At 35.0% G+C, this 22,571-nt stretch overlaps 2 protein-coding genes across 2 annotated transcripts; one reads left to right on the top strand and one right to left on the bottom strand.

Annotated features, from left to right (window-relative positions):
• The first annotated feature begins 8,019 nt into the window (after positions 1 to 8,019).
• LOC129800527 (protein mono-ADP-ribosyltransferase PARP16-like) lies at positions 8,020 to 9,147 on the top strand. The gene has a single exon (XM_055844983.1). The coding sequence runs from the start codon at positions 8,078 to 8,080 to the stop codon at positions 9,080 to 9,082; it is 1,005 nt and encodes a 334-aa protein (XP_055700958.1). The 5' UTR covers positions 8,020 to 8,077; the 3' UTR covers positions 9,083 to 9,147.
• On the bottom strand, positions 9,135 to 22,040 carry LOC129800519 (E3 ubiquitin-protein ligase SHPRH). Its single transcript, XM_055844973.1, has 5 exons — positions 21,825 to 22,040; positions 20,281 to 21,698; positions 14,640 to 16,226; positions 9,973 to 10,088; positions 9,135 to 9,900 (listed from the first exon to the last, which is right to left on the bottom strand). Exons 1-5 carry the CDS (start codon positions 21,958 to 21,960, stop codon positions 9,309 to 9,311), a joined length of 3,849 nt encoding a protein of 1,282 aa, XP_055700948.1. The 5' UTR covers positions 21,961 to 22,040; the 3' UTR covers positions 9,135 to 9,308.
• Between the last annotated feature and the right edge of the window lie 531 nt (positions 22,041 to 22,571).

Raw genomic sequence — 22,571 nt, 5'->3', positions numbered from 1 at the left:
GAACAAATCCTGCAGTCAAGAGCAACTCAACAAGGTTTTGAAAGCTTTTCGTCGCGGTTTCACTTATACACTGTTTGTCTCCAATTAGAAACTTTCCCTTGTCTCCATTTGGATTAATTTATTTCCAATAGAAGCATTTAACGCTCGCGTATCTTTCTCGTATTTAAGAAGTTTTCAAATTACAGGGGCATGACGTTTCCTATGTTTCTAGCGTGCCGAAAAAACTTTGGAGTTTATTAGCTGTTTTCTGTCATTGTGGAATGAATTAGCAAAAAATACAAATACAAAATAAAAGCTTACTTAATATTGAATAAGCAACCGAAAACCCAAAATAGGCCACCTACGTAGTTTTGGAGATATCTCGTGAGATGTGTTCAAAAACAGGAAAAAAATTACACTAGAACTGGTCACATTTTTTTAGAGCTAATGTCACCCCCCTGTCAAATTATATCTAAAGAATTTTCACTAAACAGTAACATTCTAGAAGAGTCCAGGAACAAATTTATGTAATTCTCTTCAGACAAAAAATATCAACTTAATGTGTTGAATCTTCTGTCAAAGTTAAAGCGTCTGGAAATGGTTTTGAATTAGGACATTTACCCTATGTCAAAAATTATTTCACAAATGAAGTCCTAGTTATAGGCAAGGATGCATAGATGTGTTTGCATAATTCCGGGATTCCCTGTAATCTTAATCTCGATAAATGAATTGTTTGGGGTAAAATGACGTAATTTGAAACCATTTCCAATTTAGAATAAAGAAGATAAAAAAGACTACGAAACAGCTTTTCTTCTTGTTTTTTTTTTTTTTTTTCAAGTAAAACTCAGAATTCTAAATTGGAAATGGTTCCTGGGACACTTGTATCATAGAGAGAGTGCTGTACCACTTGACAAATTGAGTGCCCTGCTTAGTTTGTTTTTACCTATTTAGTACATGTCTGTACTAAATGGTAATGTCTCCGCTATTAATCTATTACTGGATTTCTGGTTACAATATCCCTGACTTGACAATAAATTCTTTCTTCCTACGGAAAATAGAGGAGACCGGGACATATTTATCTGGCAAATGAAACTTTTCTTTGCCTATTTTGAAAAATATGTTTGAATCAAACTGATTAATCAATGTATATGGAGGGTATTAATTACTCTGAGTAAATAGTAGATTATTTAATATTCTTTCTACACAGAAAAAATATTTTGTAAAAATGTTCGTAAATGTTTGTGAATTCCTATGGGGGAGTTACAAAATGCTCGTAAATCGTATAACCCACAAACAAGTTTGTAAATGTTTGTACTTTTTTCACAAACATTGTTCGTAACATTATCACTTGATGAGCATTTTTTGTACTTTTACAAACATTTGTTCGTAAATGTTCGTAAACACACAATAAATGTTCGTGAAACTGTCATTTGTTCGTAAAATGTTCTTAAAGCAAACAAAAATGTACGAACAAAATGACAAAATTTTACGAACATATTTTGTGTGTTTACAAACATTTACGAACAAATGTTTGTAAAAGTACAAAAAATGCTCGTCAAGTGATCATGTTACGAACAATGTTTGTGGAAAAAAGTACAAACTTTTACGAACTTGTTTGTGGATTATACGATTTACGAGCATTTCGTAAGTCCTCCATAGGAATTCACAAAAACTTACGAACAATTTTACAAAATATTTTTTTTCTGTGTAAGGAAAATGCTAACACCGCTAACACCCCATTGGCTAATTCTGCCATTGGACTAATATTGCCTCGGTCTCTCCTATACACTAAATACAATGAAAAAAACAATATTCCTCACGTAGAACTTGTTTAAAGGGCTACGAAAATTTATTTTCTCTTTCCATCGAAAGAAGGTACTCCTCAGATTATTTTCACCTTATTAGTAAATGCCTGTACTAAATATTTATCTCTGAGTGTGCTGATATCTGTATCAACAGAAGGATCTTTCTTTCTTTGGAAAGTACACATATTGTTTACATGCGCTTTTTTGAAGGGCCAAAAATTGATATTTCAATAGCTAATTTTTAGTAACAACTCTAATCTAATTTTTAAAGTGTTTTCACATTGAAAAGTTAATAAAAGTCACACTAGTTTTTCACATTGAGGCTCTAAGTTACTTTTAAACAAATTTTTGCAAACCTGGTCTACCTCTTTTAATAAAGCAATATCTAGAAGAAATTTTAAGTATTAAATGATTCAAAGGCACAAATCCCATATTTAAACTCTCCTTACTAATAATTTATGTGAATGGAAATAAAAATTTAATGGGCATTTTTTCTGCTCTTCAAGAAAAGGATATACCGATTTTCAATTTTTATCCATTTAGGGTGGAGTCTACACTTATGGACAGCTTGCAAAAACCTTAAGTTAGTACTTAAAACTAATTTCGAAAATCACAAAATTTGTTAATCACATAAACTAATATTTTTATGACTTCTAAATGTGTTTTAGGTAAGAATTTAAGATTTTTGCACGCTGTCCATAAGTGTATAACATCCATAAGTGTTGTAGGCTCCATCTTAGTACATGCCTGTACTAAATATTTATCCTTATGTTAACCCCATACTTCCATGGCTCAACAATAAGACTTTTCTTCCTTGGACAATAAACACCAGTTCGGACTTTCTAACGCAGGGATCTAGTACAGCCATGTACTAAAAATCCTGAACAATTTGAAATATTTTCAATACTATTTAGGTATTGCTCTATTAAATAAAAATGTTCTAAGTGATATCACTTTTTACAGAAATTCTTCCATAATTTTACAATATTTTTGACATTTTCTTCCTCATTTAATGAGAAAAGAATATTTAAGAGAACAAAATATTAAAAAAAAAATATGAACACCGCAAAAAAATATAGTAAACTATCGTGCCGTCTTTTAAATGTATTCTAACATGATGATTATATGAAAGGAATCGCGCCAACCAAAACAACAATTATTAAAAAAAAAGAGAAAAAGAGAAATAAATAAATTGTAATTTGTTTTAATGAACTATACAAAGAGGATAATACTGAAGATTTAATAAACTTGTGTTATTAGGTAATTTCAAGAGAGAAAAAAACATATTTATAATCGATATTTTGCATTTTAATTCAAAACTTCTTTTTCACCAATTTAATTTTTAATAAAATAGTTATGCCTAATATATTTCATCAAATTATCTTGAGGAAAAATATTTGCTGTAATTTTACAAAATGTAGATGGAAATAATCAATTTATTCTTAATTTTATTTATACACTTATAGTGGGTTTTATTATTTCTGTTTTTAGGTTTTTTTTTTAAATAAATAAATAATAATTAAATATTATATTTTTTATTATTCACAATAAAAAAGAAATATCCCTCAGTTGTGCCTCTTTTTGAAGGGCTTAATTAATTTTTAGACGAAGTTGAAAAGGAATTAAATGGTGAAAAAAATTAGTTAAATCTCTTTAAAGACATAAGTGTTGCTTGGGAGAACAGAAGAGTAAGAAATGAGTTATAGAGAAGAGGAAATAAAAAAAAACCTGTAGAAGTTAAAGAGGAACGATGATTGCAATATTAGCCAATATTAGAAATGAAGGAGGAAAGTGAGAGAACATTTTGTGAGTTGTTTTTCAATGAAAAAGTAAACTTTTAACTTTGAGAATTTATTATTTAATCAATTTAAAGAAAAAAAAACATGTTTCTTATTTCAATCGCTTATCAATTGTATTTCTTTTTTTTTATATTACATGTTTTCTAATTAATTATATTTTACTGCAGAGAAAAGTTACAAAAAAAATGATAAATTAACCACCCCACAATATTTTTTTTTAAATAAAAATGTGTTTCACTGAAATAATTGCCAATATATTCACAAAATAAATTGTAAAAGGAAAAATTTTTTCTGAAGAAATTATTAACTAAACAAATGAGCGAAAATGGGAAGCAAGTATAAAATTTGTATCAAGCAAATTTTTGCATGAAATCCTGTAAATTATGAATTTTAAATTATAAATTGAAAAAAAAAACAAAGTGTATAAATACTGATTACATTAATCACGATATGTATTTGGTGGAAGTATATTAATTACATATACGTAAAATGTAGAAATTCGTTTTTATTTGGTTTTCTTCTTTAAGATTTCAGCAATTAAAAATTTTCATCAATTTGAATAAGAATTTTTGAGCCAATCATGCAGGAAAATACTGAAGGAACTTTATTGGAATTTAGGCCACGCCCTCTACAAATATTACCTTTAATTAAAAAAATATATTGAAATTGCTGGGTAATGGCTCCAGCACACATCTTTTAGATCAGGAAAATTTCGTAAAGTCAAAATTCATATCCCTTTCTTTCTTTAAAGTTTTGCATATGTTTATCCTACTCTTTCGCACTCTTCTTCTTCTTCTAACCGTCACATCAAATTAAATTTAGTTCAGTACAATTTTGAGTACAATTTTTACTTGCAAATCTTTTGAGAAAGAATCAGACGCGAATTTAAATTTCTTAAAACTTTCTTGAATCAATCTAAAAGGTGTGCCGAATGCAAAAAGGATATTAATTCTGTGAAAATCATTTCAAAAAATCCTTGCTTCGTTTTTTTTTTAATTAAAAATTCAGTGGGCGCGATCTAATTTTCCATTGACTAAAAATTTAAAGCCCTCTTTCAGATTGAAATGGAAAACTTGATTCCTCAATTGTGTGAATTTGAAGTGATCTTAACCCTCTAACAGGTAAGACCGCCTCAGGGCGGTCATTCTATAAATCGCATTTACTGCGTTAATATATTACTCATATTACCTACTTATTTGAAGTTAATTTATTCCTGAAGTAAGGTTTTTTTGTTAAAAAAAAAATGTTAAATTGGCTCGCTGGACATGTTATGGTCTAGTAAGGGTTAAATTTCATAAGTTCTTTAGCATCCTTTGCGCATTCATAGGAACTATAAAAATGAAACGGTTAAGAGCAAAAACAGGCTATTTCAATAGGGAAATACATTACACTCAATTCCGGTATTATGCATATTTTCGGGACCGAAAAACGCGTGAAATGGCATTACGCATCGAGAAAATTTGCATACCCTCAGGGCCTTTCTTTTGAGTAAATCGGCCGTAGACACGGATTACTATATTCCTGGATAGTAGGTAGAGATTTTCGTGTCTCATAATTAGTGCCGTTAGCGCAATCAAACCAAATAAAAGTGCACCCTCGCATAGTGCAATTTGATGCTCAGAAATTAACTCTTTCGCGTCCCACTTTTATTCAGTAGATGAATTCATGTAAAATTGAGTTTTTTCTAATGCTTTATGATCAAATATAATAGTTCAGAGAGGAAAAAAATTTTCCATTGCGTGAAAACTCGGAAAAACTCCGGGTCATATATGACCCTATTGTCCTCAAGGGAAGTGTACATACCATTTTCAAAATCTATATCACGGGCTTTTTAAGAGTTTTTTTTTGCTTGAAGTTACTAATTTGGCCAAAACCATGGCAAACTGGATTGTCTTGATGAACACTGTACTCCTGGTGTTCAAGGAATCTTCCTGGTAATCCCTTGAACAGTCACTGTCACAATATTTTGAGTGGTATTTGGCAAAAATAAATTTATCCACATATTTATTCACACACAATACAATTGCACAATATGAGACGCTTGTAGAATACTCTAAAATATTGCAAAATATGTTATAATTCATCAGATATAAGATGAAATGTCCAGGAGCAAGATGTTCCACCTGCATTTCACAAGGAAAAAACATGTCCCAACTATATTTCGCTATAGATTTGGGACGAAAACACTGTTACCCTTGGGGACAATAGGGTCATATATGACCCGGAAAATTCTACACGCTTTTCTGAAAAATTGAGAGTAGTTTATTATATCAAAATATGCAATAAACAATCTTTGGATATACTGTTTTGTGTTTCTAAAGAACTTTTTGCTGAAAAAAATAAATTAATATAAAAAATTTTGAAAAAGAAAAGTCATTTCACAAAGTTCGAAATTAGTGATTTTCGATCTCAAATATTTTCTTTCCCTGAATATCTGGAGTCTTGAGAAAATTAGCCAAGAATCTTACATCCTTTTATTATGATGTCGTGTACAAACCGATAGATTTCAATTAATGTAAATAGTAAAAAGACTTGTTTTTCCCCGGGTCATATATGACCCTAAGGACGCGAAAGAGTTAAAAGTGGAATTTGAAAGGTTTACATTTTCTGAAATATCGTGTGGCGGGAAAGTGCTCTTCTATTGAGCGTTTTTTGTACTCCGTGGTATGGTAAATAAAAAGAACAATTATAATAATTCTTGCATTTACTGGTAAAAATAGTTCTTTAATGCAAAAATAAACTTTTAGAGTGTAGAAGCAATAAAACCCGCCATAAGCAACAAAGACTCTGCTTTGGCAAAATTCTCACTCTTTTCAAGACAAATAGTCTCCTTCCCAGGACCAGAACCTCTGAGGGTGGTGAAGACGACTGTCAAGCGAGTATCTTATAGGACTATTATAGTAACGAATAGGCATGCAAGTAGAGAAAAGGAGAACTCTCTCTCTTCTTAGCGGACCGTCGTGCAGGGCAGACGTGTTTAGGGATAGCTCCTCGCGTAGTCTGGGGCCCACCCCAGTTTATTTGTTCACAAGCCGGTCCATTCCCCATTTAAATAAAGTATTAATCCGCATTGTCTCCACAAGAGGGTAAAGTATTGGATAAATCGAAATATTATATTTACTGAATCAACCAATAAGCATTGAATTTGTATGTGGTATATCTCTGCTCCTGATGAAGATAATTCGGTGAGTGATCTATCATTGGAAAGGTGAATTCATTAGCTATTAGAATCTTGTGTATTTATTCCATTTAGATCAAATAGTGGTCATCCGGGATCATAATGTTGAAGATGGCACTTTTTGCAATACCACTTTTAGCACTTTTAGCCAGTTATTTCTCGGACCAGGAGTGGTTCACAAAGTAGCACATGGATAATGTTGGACTATCTGTAGGATCAAAGATTTTGTTATAATTTTCCTGACGAATAAATTACAAAACTATTACTATTTTCTGATCTTTCTGACCAAACTGACAAGAGATAGAGACTTCAAATGTAAATATTTGTGATTATGTAAGAATCACGCATAATATATCATGTCCACGCCAGGACTCTCTGTTCCAAGAACATCTTTTTTTTTATATAAATCAAAAACTGCTTAGTTTCTGGCTTTGGTAACCAATTTTGTCAGGTTTACTCTCGTGAATTTGATTTTATATCAAGATTCAATTTAATCTGTGGAAGTGGGGTGGGTGGGGCACCTTTGGAATAGAGTACCTTTAAAATCGGATATTTTTCTCCTGTTTTTCAATGGAATTGAGCCTTAGCTTCATAATTGCATTATAGAGCCTATTTTAACTGTTTTAAAGCTGCCCCATTTACCCTTGTTCTTCGTTACTGTGTTATCACACTTGCACATTAAAATTTTAATATAATTCACATTAATTGTCGCTTGTGAGAATCCAAATGTGTAATTTGTGTGTATGAATCATTTTATATTCAAAATTTGATCTATTTGTTGATAAAAAGGTAGACTTGGCCCGCAAAATTTGATATCAATTGATTTATAGCATTAATGCGAAAAATTAATGCGATTTTCTCTTTAATTTTTTAATGTGAAAAATATTTATGCTTTAGGTAAATTTAAACTTATTTTTGCAGGCCAAGTCCACTTCTTTATCAATAAATAGAAAAACCCCAAATATTAAGTGTCTCAAAGATACAAATAACATATTTGGACGCTCACAAGCGACAATTAATGTGAATCACATTAAAATTTTAATGAGCAAGTGTGATAACGCCGTTAAAGAATGTGATTCATTTTAGCTAAAAAAGGAGTATTTATTCGATTCGAGCAGGTCTCAAATATTCTCATTTGAAGCAGAAGCCAGGAAATTGCTACTAAGAGTAGTAGATCTTTGGATGGTACCGATGCTACCCATACATGCGCAAAATGTACTGCTTGGCTTTATTTCTGGAATTAATTTTTCTGCTCTGGCTTCTGCGTCTGTCATTCCCCTGATAACATCTACGAGAGTGTATTTGTGCCTGGTGAGATGTCCAGAAGTCCGGAAAAGTCTCTGAATCAGCGAGAAAAGTTCCAAGAGGTCTGCAATGCCATCCGAAGTGATCCAGAAGCTTCAGATCTCAGAGTGTCTCTGTTTTCTGTGGCTTCCAGCAGAAGCTATCATCAGGGAATGGGTTTGAGACCCATTCCACCGAATCTCTCTCTCACTGACGACGTGGACCTCGAGGGACTGCAGCATCTCCTCCTGAAAATCCCTGCCCTGGAAGATTTGCTGAACACAAAGGCAGAAGAGATGGAAGCTGAAATTGTGGATTTTCTCCACTGGCTTTTGGTGCAATTGACAGATCCGCAGGTGACACGAGTGAAGCCAATCGATGCCAGGGATGTTCTGCAGAGATTCAAGTGGGACAGGAGGGAACTGCGACCCAGTCATGTATTTAAAGTGGATTACAATCCGGAATCGAGTACGGAGAAGAAGTTTCAGGAGCATGCTAGAGAATTCCCGACGAATTATGCCTTTCATGGCTCCAAGGCTCACAATTTCCACTCAATCCTCAACTTTGGACTTGCCCAGCATCTAAATAAGCGATCTGCATTCGGTGAAGGACTCTACATTGCAACGGATTTGTCTGTTTCTATTACTTACAGTCCCTCAGAGTCCAATTGGATGCATTCCCAGCTCGGGAAGAGGATTTCTTGTGTTGCCCTCTGTGAATATGTGGAACATCCTGTGCATCTATCCTGCCGGGAAATGAACAAAAAATCCGATGTGCCCAAGAATACATTGGTCGTCAGCAACAATGAGATCATTAGAGTACGATATCTACTTCTGTATGGAAGCTCCTTGCCACGGAAAACACTTCAAACTCCTGAAAAATCAATCATCGGCTGGATGAGGAATCACAAGGCCACTCTTTTGATCATCAGCTACGCTTTTATCCTATTGGCTGTCAATTTTACCACTTCCAGCACTTCCTGGTGGACTTCCCTCCAGAACATCATGAAGAGATTCCTGCCCAGTTGCTGCCAGTAGAATTAACTCTAAACATATTTTATTCAATATCAAATCTGGCTGTGAATAAAACTTCTTTCCTTTTACAATCTTCTTTATTAAAAATACAGAGATTTTTGAAAAATCCTGGAAAAAAATAAGTCTATAGTACTTCCAGTCCGATTTTACAATTAAAAAAAATAAACTAAAGGAGGGAGTAGTATCACCTATCGCAGTAAAAATTAGAGATAAAACTAAAATAAAATTACTAAATGTAAGCGTCCCAATCTAAAACTTCCTCTCCCGACGGAAGCTCAAATAGGCTCATTAAATTATCCACTGTGATGTCTTTGGCTTCCCATTTTCCAGTTTTGTCATTGGAAATCGTCTTATAGATGGTTTCCTCAATTGTTCCCAATACAATAAACCTGTGAACAAAAGTCGGTCTTGTCTGTCCAATCCTGTGAACCCTTCCAATTGCCTGCAATTCCTCTCCCGGATTAAGTATCGGCTCCAGCAGAATAACATGCGTAGCTTCCACAAGATTCAACCCTTTGCTCCCATAAGCCAGTGGCAAGAGGAAGCAAGTTATGCCCAATCTAGGATCCTTAAAGTCCTGCACAATCTTGTGGAATTTATTACTTCTGTTACAAATATACTTCACCCCATTGTCATAGAGAGCATTTTCCAGCACTGGCAGTACCGTGTCCCAGTGATAGAAAACCAGGATTTTAACATCAGGCTCATCCTTGACCAGGGTCAAAATGAGCTTGACCATGTCAAGAATCTTCGCAGAATGCTCTCCTTTGACAATGACATCCTGATGCCCCTGGACAGGTCTCAGGGTTACATAGTAGACACTTCAAAGGGCAAGAAAAAAAAATTACTGGTGAGGATTTATACTGAAAGACTTGGAAGAAATTGTCACTTACTCTTTATACTTCTGTTTATGCCGGCAAACTGAGCAGGTCAGATAATGCCTGTGGTACTTCCTCATCTGAACCATGCACACCATGCACAAATGGTGTCCACATTCCAACACAGAATACTGCCAGAGAAAACAAACTTTTACTTCAAGGAACCCAACTTTAGATTAATGAAATTGTTTAGCGGTTTGGAAGACTATTCCAAGACCTTTCCAATGAACTCCAACATTTGTCAATAATTTAAGAAATTCACTCTCTGAAGCCTCTTTTTGCTCTTGTCCTTGGAAATTTGTTAGAAAGAATAATTCAAGGTCATTGTTGAAGCAAAAAAGGTCCGTCCGAACGTTATTATAAAGGTTATGGGGGAAGAGAGAAGTCCCCTGAAGATCTAAAGTAGCTAGGGGAAAGTGCCCATGCTTGATGCCATTGGAAGCTTCGTAATGACTAAATTTTCTATGTTTCGCAATATATTTGTGACTCATCGGAACCATATTTTAAAAACTATGGGAAAGTGGCCAGTTTTTAAAATATATTGCGGAGTCATGTTTATTGAGAAACATAGGAAAAATTTAGTCATTACGAAGCTTCCAATGGTATCAAGCATGGGCACTTTCCCCTACATATCTCTAGACAAAAAATTAATTACATTGATGGTACTGATATGGCGTGTATTTCTCGCCAAAATCCTCAGAGACGACACCTAAAGATTCTCTATAGAAAACGCGAAGTGGTTCGCTTCAGCATTTAAAGAACCAAAGAAAAACTAGAAAAGCTTTGCAAGTTCAACAAAAATTGGCTCGTCCACGGACACCATGATTTTTGGCACAATCTTGTTCAAATACGAGACTCAACAAGATAATCAACATTAGTAACGAATTTGTTCCAAAATGTGGCTCGTCTAATAAAATCGTATCCCTCCTCTCACACTCAGTTACCCGTCACCGAAGTGAAGAGGACGCCAAGTCTGTGGCAATTTTCGTGCTACATGGTTTTACTTTTTTAATTTGAGATTCCCTTCCCCTTCTGCTGCCAGAACTCGCATATGATTTCGTCATGCACGCGTCTGTATAAAACACTCTCAAGTTGATTTTTATTTAATGTTCCTTATGAACTTTTGCCACCAAAATCCATCTCAACTGAAGTATAGGCCTTAACTGTAAGACGAAAACACTTACACGAATCTGTTCCCGACAATGGGAACAAAAAGATTCCCCATATGAGTAACAATTTCATTCCAAAAATTACCTCGTCCACGGACACCGAACATTTTTGGAACAAATATGTTACAGATGTAGGAATAATATTGTTATAAAAAAATATACCAATTTGTTCCTGACAGTGGGAACAAAACAGCCGAGTGCAACAAATTCTGTTCCAAATTTCAGGAACAAATTTGTGTAAAACGTAGTCAACAGAAATTTGTAGACATTCCACCGTATCAAAACGGTTCCAAAAGAAAACTCTAACAAAATTTTAACTATATTTCGTAACAAAACTGTAAAGAAAATTGTTTGGAACAAACAAATATCTTCTCTAGGTACAAATTGATTCCAAAAAAATTTCTTTGAAGGAAAACTTGTTCCAATATATTGGTCAGTGTCCAAAAGTTTTTACCGTTTCTAAAATCGTGACTTCGAGACCGTCAGGTGGCTGAAGCAAATTGATTTTGCATGGGAACGTTTCAGAATTAGCTCCGAAAACCTTCCTGAAGGGACAAAGGGTTAAATGATTCATATAGAGGACGTGAAAAAGAAATCATTCAAGATATTTCTGTCAGGAATCCACGAATCATTGATAGGATCTATTAGAGGATCAATTGCGGTATGGCAGTGTCTTTATAACTGTGATGTCTCGAGTTCGAGATTTTTTGCCGCATCAGCCTCGAAATGGTGCTATTCATGAAAAATGAAAACGAGAAATATTTCTCTTTAACACCTTGAACCCCTTGAAAACTTGTTTTAGTACATGACTGTTCTGAAGTATTTCTGCATTATCGACTTTTTTTGTGTTTTGTTTATGCCTCGACTGTTTTCCCTCATTTTTGTCGTATTGTTGTACCCACCAAACAGTATAGTGACAGAAACCAGAGAAAAATCGAATATGTAGAAGAATTTGAGAACAGTCATGTGCTAAAAGAAATGTGGTGAAGAACACCATACGCTCTGGCGGAAATTCTCTGAAGTAATTTTTTAGAACTATATTTTTTTGAGTACTAAAGAGATTGTCAAATTTGTCAAATCAGGATCATTCTTCTTTGTCAAGACCTCGTGCGAATATCAATTGAAGTAGCTATTTGCAGTCCGAAAAAAGAGCGCGACGATAAGTCCATATTGAATTCAGAGCATAAAGAAAATTATGATATTGATAAAAATTAGTGCTATATCATATAAAATGAGTGCCCAAATTAAAGTTAAAATCACAATGATTAAATTTGAGTAGAAATTTTATAAGGAAATTAGATTCAGAGTGAAATCAGTAAGAGAAATAAAATTTGAGGTTAAATCGGACGGCGTCCCCAATGAATTCATGCAAAAGCAAGCAGAAAAATCTCCACCGGCGAGAAGTGATGCAAATTTTTAAATGTGGAAACATCCAGATGATATTGGAAAAGAACTAAATACTAGAGGAAGCAATAAACTGGGAGCACAAAGTTATTTAGACCGGAAAGAAAATCTTGGTGACCAAGACCAGAGAAAGCCTTCAAACATTAAATAGAAGAACTCAAGAAGATCACAAAATAGGGAATATGACGGTGAAAATAGATTAACGTGGAGCTGGAATCAGTGCAAAACATTTAGTCAGAGACGAGTAAATGATATAATGGGATAAAAAAATGAAAGAATGAGCATAAAAACTTCATGGAAAAGTAAATCAAAAGACAAAGAAGACATATTTTAATTCATTAAATAAATAAAAAGTGAGCATATAATAATTAAAAAAAACAGTGAACGTTAAAAAAATAAAATAAAGTGATAAATGAAAAAAAAAAATTAAAGTGAGCGAACGAAATGGCTATATGGACCTAATTGAGTCCGACAGCCAAAACGTAAAACAAAAGAAGAAGAAGAAGTAGCTATTTAAAAAAAATCTACAAATATCTTTCGAATTTACTTATAATTTGCTTTTAAAAGTTGTGTAAAGATAGAATTAGTTAATTATCTCTTGAATAAAGAAGTGATATCGGAAAAACGGATCCTTTTTCCCCGAATGCAGATTAATTCTCAGTCTTAACATTCAGGTATCTGCTTTGGTTATTCTCTGGGAAGTATCACAAGACGCTTTACTTAACACAGATTATTTCTAAACAAGTAATTCATAACCATGTACAGTAGACTCTCTCTCAATCGGGCACATGGGGCAAAATATTATCCAAATTAGCGAGATATTTGGGCATCAAAGTAAATGTAAATTCCATGAAAAGCGCTCAATTATAAAGAATCACAATAAAATAATAAGAACTAAAGCTAATTTGAGCAAACGTACTTCAAAATCAAACGTAAAAATTGTCATCAAAATTTTTCGCTCGTATAAAAAAAAAATCGATTGAGCGAGAGTCCATTGTATTTCAAATTTACCGCGTGCAATTTTTTTTGCATACATTTAGGCACGGAGAAAAAATGGGGATGCAATTAACTTCTTTTCCTCGTAACTTAAACACTTTTTAGGTGTAAAAATATATCAACATTTTTTAATGTTAATTTTACACCTTTTTAAGGGTAAAATTAACATGAAAAAGGGTAACTTTAACCCCTAATACACCTAAAAAGGGTAATATTTACACCAATTTCGGATAAATACTGCATGGTAAAATAAACATTCCCGGAATGTTATTTTAACTTTTCCGGATTTCTCTCAGTGGGAGCATTTCAAAATTTATTTTATGAATGAGTTCCCAATAATAGGCAATTCATATAAAATTCTTTCAATCCGTTTTCACTCAAGCCGGAACTCCCTGTATTTTGAGCGATTTATAAATATCCATACGAATCCTCAGAGTTCTGGAAAGTCTTGAACACAGTAAAGGACAAATGAGGAGCTCAGAGCAAAAAAACGCTATTTTAACCCATTCAGTCAATGTACCAGAAATACTTGAGATAGAATGTTCATATTTTGGGATTAGTTTCCTACAGATTAGTAGATGAATTTTTTGAAAAGAAAAATTTTTTATCTCATATGGGGGCGCGGGGAGCCGCCCTCAAACACGCGTCTTAACGGTCACTGAATTTAAATTCTGTGCATTAATTTATTACAAACTCTATTGCTTTAGATAGAGTGACTATCCAAGAACACCAATTGGGAACTAGAATTCAAATCAGGAAAAAGGAAAGAGGCCAATTTTAACAAATTCGACGAGATGTCGTATTTTCCGTCCGCCATTTTGAGCAAAAATTTTGCATGACCTTCCGCGAAGCAAGAAAATAACAAAATGTATTTTCATCTCTGTCGGACTATTTTTCTCAAGTAATTGAATAACTAACGTTACTAAAAATCCATTCCCGGCAGCATTTCAGATAAAAATTTCCCAGAAATATATAATCAAAAATCACTCAATTTGCGTATGATGTATAATACAATGGCAAGGAATGGGTTAATAGGGAAATGCATACGACTTTTAGAGTTTTTTTGCTCCGAGCGCCTCAAATAAAGAAAAAAGAAAACAAAAAAAAACTGACCTTCTCTTCTGGAATCTGCGTGCAAATGGGACAGACTTCTGGTCCCGAGTTCTTCTCCAGATGCTTCAAATACTTGAGAACTCCCCAAATCCTCATAAATTCTTTCTCAGCCATTTGCAGTTCCTGCTGGAATTCCTCACCAATGACGCCAATTTCGTAAGTAAAGATCTGATTTTTGCTCTTCTTCTGACCCTTCTCGAGATCTTCCGGTCGAATTGCCTCCAGTCTAGACTTGCACATCTTCAACTCATCGAAAGCCGAAACAGTGAAGTCAATCTCAGACCAGAGTTGACTGTATTCCTTATATTCCTTCTTAATGCCCTCAATGTATTCCAAATGTGCTTCAGCCTCTGCCAGAACTTCCCTTGAAGTGTGTTCCTTCTTGTAACATGACAAAATTGTCCTGGCAATAACTTCTTCCATTGACGGATTCCAACTTCCCCGGACAGTATTCATAGTCTCCAGGAAGACTTTGTTGAAGATGAAACACTCAAATTTTCTCAATTTATCCTTCACTCGACACAATTTGCAGACTTCAGAGCGTTTCTTTTTGGATTTTGGCGCAGCAGAATCCTTATCATCTTCCACATTCAGGTGACAATCGAAAGCATCATAAATAAGCCTTTCAATCTTCTCACGAATTTCCGGATCGGATTGTCGGGTAGGAGAGATATTTTCTGTGAAGAATCTCAATTTCTTAAAAGCCTTTGCAACTGCCCTTCGACTCTCGAAGACATTGTCCAGCCAAACGGTCAACTTCAAGTCAATTCCCTGCGTTGTTTTCAATTCTTCCTGCAAATTCATCCCAAATTGCTCATTGATTTCTATGAAGACCTTATCAAGGAGCACAGTCTCCCGATTTGTGTTACGAATTGCTGCAAAAATTTCTCGCCACCAATTTCCATTTGTGGTCTCCATCTCAGCCTCTAGAGCATCCAGGGTATTTGTAGCATTCCTCAATTGCTTTTCCACCTGCTTCACCATTGTATGGTACGTGCTGATGTATTTCCCCTCCAACCTCTTCAATTCAGCCCTATATTCCGACCTGACATCCTCCGAACCCTCCTCCTTCTCCTGCCCCTCTTCCTGCGTCCTGGTCAAATTCCCAATCTCAATGAGATTGTGCAGAGCATGAATCTGCAGCAGAGAATCCACACAAATAGTCCCCGTGTAGTCTTTAGCTCTCCTCAGTACAGCTTTATACATCCTTTCAGCCTCTTCCCGATCATTCCGGATCATTGCAATTCCTGCCAGGCCATTGAAGGACGAAGCAATATTTCTCAGCTGAGCTTTAGCTTCATTCTCATTATTTGCTACCAAATGGGCATGGAGTTCATTGGGTCCTAGGATCTTCTTCACAGTGGTCTGATCCTGACGATGTCCCCGGACAATACTGGGCACAGTGCAGTCCAATCGGAGTTTCCGGAGGGGCTCCAGCAAGAGCTTCAGGATGTGAGCATTCATTCTGGACATGGCAAGTCCAGTACTAATTTTCCGAGCTTTTTCCATGAAAGCCGATCGACAGAGGGAATGCTGAGTTCGGTAGAAGAATGTCTGCAGGTCTGACATGGTCACATAGTGAACAACCTATAGGAAAAGGCATCTCGTGACCTCATTCATAGCAGTGCATTTTATGAGAAAATACTCAAAAATTTCCCCGATATACAGTAGACTCTCGCAAATTCGGCTCTTTTAAGATCGGGCTACTTTTTAATTCGGGCAGCGGTTACATTTGAAAAAAGTTTGTTGTCATTTTTCAAGTTTGATTATGATTATCAAATGAATCAAATATGCTCAAATTTGGCATGGTTTGTCTTAGTTTTGATGTGATTTTGCATTATTGAGGGATTTTCATGCAATTTACGTTATATTATTAGTGTGTAAACTCAATATCTATATGCACATGAATAAAAAATCGTTGCATTTCAAAAAGTTTGTCGCCCGAATTTCTGTCTTATTCGGCTGACATTTCGGTCCCATATGCCCGAATTTGAGAGAGTCTATTGTATACATAGCCTACTTCGCCTACTTCGAAGGCCCATTTAAACGAGGGTTTTTCTCCGGCACACCTTAGATTCAGAAAAATTTCATGAAGTCGAAATTCCTTTCTTTCTCACACGGTTTGCATATGTCTGTCTCATTTTTTCGCACTCTTTTTCTTCTTTTGAACATCACGCCAAATTAAATTTAGTTCAGTCCAATTTTGAGACTGAAAGAGTAGAATAGACATATGCAAAACATATGAGAAAAGGATGTGAATTTTGATTTCATTCTTGATCTAAAAATCTAAGGGGTTCAAATTTCAACTTCATGAAATTTTCCTGATCTAAAAGGTGTTCCGAGGGGCCATTAGATTCGAAATACCCTTTTCGAAATAAAAATTCCTCCTTAATTTTATCATCTCTTCCTATCCTATTTCGAAAATTTTCACCTTACCGTGTAAACAGACGGAATTCCCACGAAATATTTCATTCCGGACGGGAATTCCGGATGAAAATTGCCATATTGAACTGTCAAATTTTCACCATCTGTTCTATGCGCCTCTGGTGGAGTTCAAGCGCACGCAACACAAAAATTCTCCAAAGATTTGAATTTCAAATTGTGTTTTTTTCCAAATATAAATAATGGAATATATATCTGGAAGATATTTTAGGTACTTTATTTTATTAAAATGGCTCTATTATATTACGTGTTGTCTTTTATACTCAATTATTAATATGACAAAGTCTTTAGAATAATTGAAACAGATTTTGAGATACTCTCAAATAGATTTAGGATAATTCGGGGGGAAATCGAAGTACAACCAGAGTTTGCTAACACTATTGTACAGGCTGTAATTCTTCTCCACAACTTTATAAGAAAGACCAGCGATAGTAAAAATCTAACTTTTGAAAATGTTCTTAACGTTGATTTTTAGAAGGAAATGATAGACATATCCCCAGCAGACCAAGCAGCGAAGCAAATTTAAACAGAGATAAATATAAAGATTATTTGTATAAAAATTGAATGGACATTGTTCCAAAGAAGACGTCTGTAAAAGATTTTAAAACTCTATTTTCAATAAATTGAAATATAAAAAGAATATTTTTCTTTTATTGCAAAATATATAATATTTTATAGCCGAAAATGTAATTTCTAAGGTTTCCGGCTATAACTGCTATTAGTGAACTTCGACAGCTCTTACTATTCTTTAAATTCATTTTTTAAATTATTATTCATCTTGTGAAATTCTAGTGAAAAAGATATGTTTTGAATTTGCCTTTTCAATTATTAAAACCACTTCTGAAATATAATATTATTGATGAATATTTAATTCAATAAAGAAACACTAATATTTTCAAAATTATTATACCTACTATTATTATTCGGTTTTAAATTTGCTTTCAAAAAAAAATTTTGATCACTATAGTAGATTTTACCCGTGTGGTTGGGGTACCCATCGGGCGCGTCCCAGGTGGCGGATAGGGAATGGCTGTAGTTGGTTTTAGAACTGGCTATAGTTTGTTTGGAAATAGCTATAGGCACGTATCGGCATCTTTGCGTCTACGAGAAGTCCTTAGTGAATACTAAACCGCGGACCACCCCAAAACCCGTGTCTCCTGGGTAAGGAGGCCTGTGCATCAGGTTTGCACCCTGTTGTCACAGTAACCTGTCAGCAAAAAAACACAAAAAAGATTCCCCAGAAAAGCTATGCAAGCCATTGTGAGGAGACCTCGGCCTCGAGGCAGACCTAGGACAAGGTGGCTGAATCAAATTCAGAATCTTGCCTTGGAACGCCTCGGGATCGAACCCGAACATCTTCCTGAAGTGGCGGAGGACCGACAGGCGTGGGCTGCTAGATTGGATGTCATGGGCCCGCGACCCCAATAGGGATAAGCGGTTGAAAATGAATGAATAGTAGATTTTATAAGTTTTTTTTTCATATATTACTTGCTCAAAAACACCCCAAATAAAATTTTCGGAATTTTCCGGAAGCAAAAAGCTATCTCGAGTGAGATAGCTATTTCCCATTTTGGGCACTATTGCAGTTGATTTTCAATGAAGTTGATCAAATTGCGATACAAAATGTTACTTTTTTAAAATTATTTTTGTTAGATATGTTAGATATTTAATATTTCATCTCAATATTATTTAAATTTTAGAATAATACCTCAAAATAAGTCCCTGGAGCGCATAAAATAATTTTTTTAATAGAACTTCGCAATATTATACAGGAATTGTATGTATATATAATAAGATAAAAATGGATATATGAAGCAGAAACATATAAGTTGACATATCTTATGATAGTTTGTATAAAACAATTGTGATTCTAGTTTCAATTACAGCTTCTGGACTAGAATTTTGTATGTTGCTTGTTTTTTTAAGAAATATTTTCAATACCGATCGCATTTTCAGACAATCTTGCTGAATATTTTGACTGAAAGTAAAGTATAGTTGTACTGGCGAATTGTCCAACTTGTAACACTATGTCCAACTTATATCTCTTTACCCTACTCTAGTAAAAAATGAAAATGGGAAATCACACGTTACATTATCAATAACACGTTACATTTTTGACTGTTCTTTGTGTTAATTTATGTCACAACTATTTTTCCTAGACCTCGTCGTATTTTAAAATCACAAAACAGTCGTAACACGAACCAACACAAAGAAAAGTCGATAATGCAGAAGCACTTGAAAACAGTAAAGTAATAAAAAATGTTTATTTTATTCCAATTCATTTGATTTCATTATTGTTGTTTTTAAATATATTTTTGTCCAAGAAGAGCTACTCTTCTACATGAGAACGTTTTTGTAAATTTCTCTAAATCTGTTAAAATTCAAAATGAATCTACGAATAGTAATTGTCTTAAGAACAATTTGTAAATAGATTTTTTCCCAAAAAAATTAAATTAAAATTAGTTTTTTTTTTTAATTTGTATTTTGCAAAACTTGTACTTTGTGTTCGAAATATGTTTCTTGGGATGGATGGGAAGGATGATAATGCTTCAAAAAGTGACAGATAACCCTAACTGGCTTATGTAAGCGAGATTCGTAACATGATCTAACTCGGAATGCATGCAATTTCAATTTAGGGCTGAAATTGGGGGACGATATCCAGTGTATCTAGTAATTTTGAGTCAAATTCGTGAAATATCTGGCTATATAAGGGGAAGTGTGCCAAATTTCGGCCGGCTTCTAATTTCGGCCACTTTGAGTGTAATTTCGGCCATGGAAATAATAATTAATTAAGAAATTAATAGTTTGACGTTTTAAAATTTTCTATCCGTTGCATCACAAAAGGTGGTCAGAAAAAAGGTGGCCGGTATTTCACTCAAAGTGGCCGGAATATTACCCAAAGCAATGTCCATACTATTATTATTTTTTCAATATTTTAGGAAGTGATTTGAAGAAAACAAAGACGGTAAACTAGTTTCAAGGTTCCACACAACCTTCTCGAAAAAGAAGTAACAAAAAATATTAATATGAATTAAAAATATTGCATTTCAAACTTAGGACTTCGGTGCTTATATGCACCTATGCCGAAATTTGGTACACTTACCCTACCCTTGCTTGCGATAAATTTGTTTTTTTTTTATGGAAAAATGACAAAAAAACTATCTTTTGAATTAAAAATTTTAAAAGATTTACTACGAACCTCCTTTTGCGGCGGGATTCCAATTTGCTCAAAGACAAGAGATTTGCAAGTTCTCCACATGATCTTCTGCAGCACTTCAACCAGAGGCTCGAAGTTGCCCTGGACAAAAGGGATCGCGAGTTTTCTCTCCCAGACTCTGCTGTCAGTAAACGGATAGACGTCCAGGAAGTAGATCAGGCCGAAGAGATTGCTAATGTGCTTCTCAATGGGCGTCCCAGTGACTGCCCAACGATGGACAGCCGGCAGAGTTTTAACCATCCGAGCACACTGTGCCGTTGTAGACTCCACCATCTGAGCCTCATCCAGACAGACGCGCCACCAGTGAATGCAGGGCAGCGGAGAAGTGGGATTCATGTGCTTCTTCTCATGCCTCAGTGTCCCACTTCGACTGTTCTCGTTGGTGAAATAGATCTCACTCCTCATCACATTGTAATCCGTCACAACGACATCGTACTCTGCCAGTTGCCCGGGATCTATCCATCCCGAATTGGTTACTCCATCGTAAACGAGTACCCGGAAATTCGGATCCCGAATGTGACGGATAATTTCAGATTCCCATTGCTTCTTAATGGAAGCTGGCGAGACGATAAATGTCGCTTTGGACTCTACGGGGGGTTCCTTCTTCCAACAATCTGGACAAATGTACTTTTCCGGAGGATTTTCCGCAACTCTGACTACGCAAGTTTGATGTTGACTCTTGAAGCATTTCATGCATTTGATCAATTTTTTCTTGTTCTTAACCAATCTCCCGCCACAGAGACACTGAACACGATTGTGTAATTCCTTGGCAATATTGGCTAAAGGTTCATCTTCCTCATCGACGTCCCCAAAGTCGGGCTTCTTAACGCATTCCCGGGGATTATTTAAAATAAGGGCAAGCATCTCTACTGTCTTCCCCAAACCCATTTCATCAGCTAAAATTCCTCCCGTTGGGATGTCTATCACATCCGGTTCACTATCCACAATGTCCAGAGTCCGGGGATTGTAGTAGAAAATTTGATCACTCAAAGCACGAGCAGAGATTTCCTCATAATCCGTCGGGAGAGTCTCCGTTCTAAGCTCTCTTTTGAGCAACCACTCAACAGCATCCCTCTGATAAGGACGCAATTCTGGCCTTAGTCCCTCATGCTGGACATTTTCGTCACAATTTTCGATATTTTCCTCAAGCTTTTCCCTAATATGAGCTTCCCGGAGCTTTTCATAGAGCTTTGTAAAGGAAATGGGTTCATATGACTTACCAGCATCCCCTTCCCCTTGAGCTTCCTCCTCGACAGAGAAGAAAATCCTGAAGAGACGCGCCCTGGATGCTATATTGCTGGTATAATCGGGGAATGGGGTGAAATAGACCCCCAAAAACGTTCCTCCACCTTCTCCATCCTCAGTTACTCTCAGAGAGTACTGAGGTACTTTCTTGATATCTGTAAAAAAAAAACAAATTCATCAGCTAACATCTTGGAATTACTAACATCAAAGAATATTGAAAACCCCAACCGAAATCCCTCGGGACGCCAAAAAACCGAAAAGTCTGCAAAATGTAAACTAACCTGAAAGGAGCGTCCGGATATTGCATCCAAAATTAAGCTTAATTTCATATCTTCTTCTGTCATACACAAATTCATTTTCACTTGGAACACCTTCATCTTCAACTTGCTTCCCAAGGAAGCCCAGAAAATAGGACATTTCAGTGGAAAACCACCTTTAAATAAGAGACAGTTAAATCTTTGGACACAGCACAAACAAAAAATTTGCAAAACCAAAACAAATTCGCCAGCGCCTCCTGTGAAATTAATCATGAAACTCAAAATTTAAATACCCAAATAGATTTCTTACAAAACGGTTTCCAGTAATGAGTAATGAATAACGTTTGTGATTGCAATTGCAATATATAATACATATTACATATACTATTATTAACACTTTAAAACCCAAAGTGGCATTTTCCAATTTTAAATTTGGAGCTTCGTAGTAGGAATTTTATTCAATATTATTCTAAAGTGATAAAACGAATATATCTATAGAGAATTTAAGTAGCTTATGATAGTGAAAAAATAGTTGATAACTTTTCTATTACAGTGCCCGCTCTCTAATCCGGTCCGGATCGTCATAATTCTATAGTCCATGTCATTTTTTTAAAATTATCAACGACTTTTAGTATTGAAATTGCTCGACGGCTTCCACTTTCTTTGCGATTGTGGTACTTGTCCTCGCTCTTTTCATTATGGATCACGATTATCACAACTACCTAATAAAGTTTGCTAACAATATTAAAATAAATTATGACAACATTTCAT

This window comes from Phlebotomus papatasi, chromosome 2 (assembly GCF_024763615.1).
Source record: "Phlebotomus papatasi isolate M1 chromosome 2, Ppap_2.1, whole genome shotgun sequence".
NCBI lineage: Eukaryota > Metazoa > Arthropoda > Insecta > Diptera > Psychodidae > Phlebotomus > Phlebotomus papatasi.
This window is presented reverse-complemented; position numbering and strand designations above follow the sequence as displayed.